Source organism: Carassius auratus, chromosome 38 (assembly GCF_003368295.1).
Source record: "Carassius auratus strain Wakin chromosome 38, ASM336829v1, whole genome shotgun sequence".
NCBI lineage: Eukaryota > Metazoa > Chordata > Actinopteri > Cypriniformes > Cyprinidae > Carassius > Carassius auratus.
In genome coordinates, this window is record NC_039280.1 from 894,810 (window position 1) to 899,809 (window position 5,000).

General features: G+C 32.9%; 1 protein-coding gene across 1 annotated transcript in view; it reads right to left on the reverse strand.

Moving 5' to 3' along the window:
* Positions 1-5,000, reverse strand: part of inpp5a (inositol polyphosphate-5-phosphatase A) — a 117,990-nt gene that overhangs the window by 86,837 nt on the left and 26,153 nt on the right. The window contains exons 3-4 of the mRNA XM_026223355.1: positions 3,977-4,077; positions 2,898-2,985 (exon numbers count right to left, since the gene is read on the reverse strand). Coding sequence (XP_026079140.1) covers positions 2,898-2,985; positions 3,977-4,077 — 189 coding nt within the window. The remainder of the gene's footprint in view (positions 1-2,897; positions 2,986-3,976; positions 4,078-5,000) is intronic.

Genomic DNA, 5,000 nt, shown 5'->3' on the forward strand with positions numbered 1-5,000 from the left:
CGCTCACAAACACGCTCGCTCACACGTACTCACACACACACTCACTCATTCACACACTCTCACACGCTCACTCACAAACACGCTCGCTCACACGTACTCACACACACACACTCATTCACACGCTCACTCTCACACGCTCACTCACAAACACGCTCGCTCACACGTACTCACACATACTCTAACACGCTCACACGCTCACTCTCACACGCTCGCTCACACGTACTCATACACACTCACTCACACATACTCTCACACGCTCACAAACACGCTCGCTCACACGTACACACACACACTCACTCATTCACACATACTCTCACAAGCTCACTCTCACACGCTCACTCACAAACACGCTCGCTCACACGTGCTCACACACACTCACTCATTCACACATACTCTCACAAGCTCACTCTCACACGCTCACTCACAAACACGCTCGCTCACACGTGCTCACACACACTCACTCACACATACTCTTACACGCTCACGCTCATATATATATATTTATTAGGTGTGTAACAGTAGACAAACTTGACGGTTTGGTTCATACCTCAGTTTTGATGTCGCGTTTTTTTCAAAATAAGAGTCATGGTGTATTTCAAGTTTTTTTTCTGGTCATTAATATTTGGGTACATAAACTATTTATTATAATTTCCAATTGTAGCTTCTGTCTGGGATTCCCCATCACAGGAGCAACAGAAATCAAGTTGTTATAATTAAAACTAAAACCATAAATAATATTCTTCATTAATTTAAATAAAATAAATATTAACTGAAATTAAAAAACAAATCTATAAAAAATAAATAGCAGTGATGTCCAACAATTAATCATGATTAATCACATCCAAAATACTTTTTTGAATGATATTAATCACTTGATCAATCAATTGTTTGACAGTACTATTAAATATAGAAAATAGATATAAAACTTTTTTTTTATTTAGTTTATAGGCTTTAGCTTAAACTGATGTACTATAACCAAAACAGAAATAAAAAAAATAATAATGCATAACAATTTAAGTAAACTCTTAACTAAATCCAAAACAATTCAGATGACTACAACATGACTAAAACTACAAGTTATTTTCTTTAAAAGACTATGACTACACAGAGAGCGCGAATGCAAATTAATTTATTATATATTTATAAAAAAAAAAAACAGTTATTTTCAAAGTTCAAGATTTATATTACAAGAACACAGAAAGTGTTGATCAGAGAGCTCCATCTCGCTCAGTAAACAGCAAACACTGTCTGTCTCTATCTGTCTTTCTCCTTCAACACACATTATCTGAAGATTGACATCTGGAGCAGACAACAAACAGTTCCTGAGCAGAACAACACGTGTCTGTCTGAGCCACAGCAGTGTATCGAGCGGTTCACCGATCGCCCAACACACCAGTACAGAGACCTCAGCATCCACAGATCAGCATCTTTATTACACGTCAGGTCTTCTTGTAGGAAAAAAATGAAGTGAGTTTACGATTAAACAAGAACAAACATCAGGCAATAGGTTCAGGAAAATCAACTTCATTCAAAGTTTAAGCAAACTTTTTTTTTTTTAGGCAACTGGAAGATATTTGTTTTTGTTTAAAGCAAAATCTCTCTTAATTTTGTCCAATTTCTCAGAAAAAAAAACAAGAATATCTTCCACTACAGTAAATGTCTCTCGATTGAAGGATGTTTGGACATTTGTACTATATTGAGTTACTGAGGAAGAACATCTTGTGCAGTGTCCAGAAAGTTAGAAATAATAAAAATGTTTGATTTATAGCTTAAATATTCTGCATGTATTTATATTTGAATGTGCATGAATGATCTATTATGTGTTCATATAGATAATGTCTCCGCACACATCTGGGTTTATTTCTGGGTTTCTGCTTCCATCTAGTGGCAGCAGCAGGAAACTCAATCTGAAGACAGATCGACATCGTTTTAAAACGAGGTGCAATGTGAAATAAAACTTGAAATGAACATAACAGAAGAGCAAATCACGACAAACACAAGTAAATCAGTTTATGCTTCTCAGGACTTCTTAAAAAACCCAAACTCTAAGTTAATATATTCATGGATTATTATGTATTTGGAGCTTCTGCTCTCGGTTTGATTGTAAAATATACATTATTGGTTTTCTGAAATAAAAAAAAGTATTTGTGTGTATATGTATGTGTGTGTGTGTGTGCGTGTGTGTGTGTGTGGGAGTGTGTGTACAGAAACTGCATAGGGAGTTTTTAAAAAATTATATTATAATGGATTTCTGTAAAACTAAAATGTGTAATGTGATAAACCTGACTTTAAATGAAACAATCATTTATGAATCACATGAAATATAAAAAAAAAAATTTAAATCAAAAGATTAAAACACATCAATTAGTTTTTACTTCTATCTAATATTTATATCAAAGTTAATATGTTAATTAAATATTATACAGGGAGTTTGTCTTCTAAGTGTCTTTTTTTTGTAATAAAAAAAAAACAAAATCATTTGGTTTTATATTTAAATAAATATATGTAATTTAAATAATCTATAAATAAACAAATACATACATATGCAAAACTAGTGCACATGGAGTTTTATGAACATTAATATTATGGATTTTAGTGCAATAAACCTGACTTTAATTGAATGGAATAGAAGATTAAAATCACATAAAATATCAAATATCACAAAGTTTTAAAGTACAATAAAGTTCTTGTGCATTATATTCCATACGAAAGCTTCCTAAACATCTAAATGTTCCATAGATTGTGCAGACATGCGTCTCATATGAACCATACGTCTATTATTAAACATGAACCAGAGCAGAATCTTTTGACTGCTCCTCTCTATCTGCAGTGAAAGGAGATCTGAGCGCCCTCTAGTGGCAGAACTACAGAAACAAACACAGGACTGAGCCACTCACTGTGAACTGCTCCTGGGATTTGTAGTTCTTGTCGAGGTAGACACGAGCGCGGTTGTAGTCCTTCATGACGTCACTGGACAGCAGCTCTCTGACAAAACAACACAGAGCACACACTTACTGCAGAACACCACGATAATAGCAAGGGATTTCATGCAGTGTGCAAATTATGAGTCTTCGAAATGCCATGTATATAAGCAGCACAGGTATATTTTTTAACAATATAAACGATAATATACAAAATACATTGTAATATTTGTTATGCCAGAAAACATTAGGACATTATTAAGTAAAAATCATGTTCCATGAAGATATTTTGTAAATCTCCTACAGTAAATATATCAAAGCTTCATTTTTGATTAGTAATATGCATTGCTAAGAACTTCATCTGAACAACTTTAAAGATGATTTTCAATATACATAAATATATAAAAAGACATCAAATCAGCATCAGAACCAGTAGATGGCAGCAGAGGAGCACTTACTGGATTATTAGTCATTCACACGTTTTTCCTTAATATTTTGAAATGGTAAAATAACTGTAAAATCACTATTATAAATTATCAAATCATCAAGAAATCAGATTTTGTCAGATTTTGTCTTTTGTTTTGTGTATGAAGTAAAAAAAAAATCACAAAGTGCTTTGAAAAACTTAATCACAATCACATAAGTTTTTGGTCAGTTTCATATAAGACTACAGAAAATTAATGGTACATTTAATAAGAGTACAAATATATATATATTTTTTTACATAAAAATTTGAATTTGGTAAAATACATTTTGTGAGCTTCCTAAAAAAGCTTAGTGCTTTACTCTCAGATTAGTATAAACATGAAATAAACAAGAAACGAACATGTAATGTTATTAGCAACTGCAGTTTTTAATGCAAAACAACATAAATATGATCATACATGTGCTATCTGTGTGAAATTGCGGTTTCATCAGCAGGTCGAGCTGCTCAGGTGTGAGTAAATATTGGCTTTGGCCTTTAATAATGAGATGGTATTGAGAGCACACACACACACACACACACACAGTGTTTGATCAGGAACCGGATTCACACTCGCTTCAGCTGAACTCACTTGATGAAGCTGTCCACGTGTGTCATAGACGCCTCGTAGTTCTTCCCTCCGACCTCCTGACAGTGAAGAGCGAGGAAGAGCGGCCGGTGCGTCTGGACCGTCTGCAGGACACACAACACTGCAGTGAGAGGACGGATGGAGACACACTTCTGACACTGATGAAAGACACTTCTGACACTGAGGGTGTAACAATGTAACAGTACTCCAGTCAAACGAAACAAATCACCTCACTTAGTTACTTTTTATAGAAAGTGATAAGTTGTTACTTTTTAAATCTGTCCAGGGCTTGCTTGTTTTTAATATAAAAGTTCTTCTTTTAACTGTAAAAAGCCCTTTCTCTCTAAAGTGTAGTGAATGTGTCTCAGACTGAAGGAAGTGTAAGTTCTGGTCTGTAGAGTAGAGAGAGCAGCTCAAACTAATCACATGAAGAAGAAACAACAACACTGTGCACAAATAACTACAGTCAGACACACATCTGTTATTGATGTATAATCAGATCATCGAAGGTCCGTAGCAAAGATTTTAGTTTATAAAAGTGTATTAAATACATAAATGATATTTGTCTTATTTAACATATTTAATTATTGCAGGTTTGTTTCATACTCAGCTTGCATGTGACTGTTTTTATTGATTTTGAGAAACACTGAATTGAATACAGATGTAAGAATGTAGCACTTCTGACAGTATTACAAGTTCTTCAAGAAGTTATATAACATACTGTTGGATGGTATAGAAAAATAGATGCCTTGGCACTAACTGGGAATAAAACTAAAACTGAAAAAAAAATTACAACCTAAATGGTTATATTTAAAAATAAATAATTAATACAAATAACAACAAATTCAGCTAGTAAGTGGGAATAAAAACAGAAATAAAATATAAAATTAAACCTAACTATAAATTAATTTAAATTACAAAAGCTTATAAAACTACTTTTATAAAAATGCAAAAAAAAAAATTATATATATATATATATATATATATATATATATATATATATATATATATATATATATATATATAT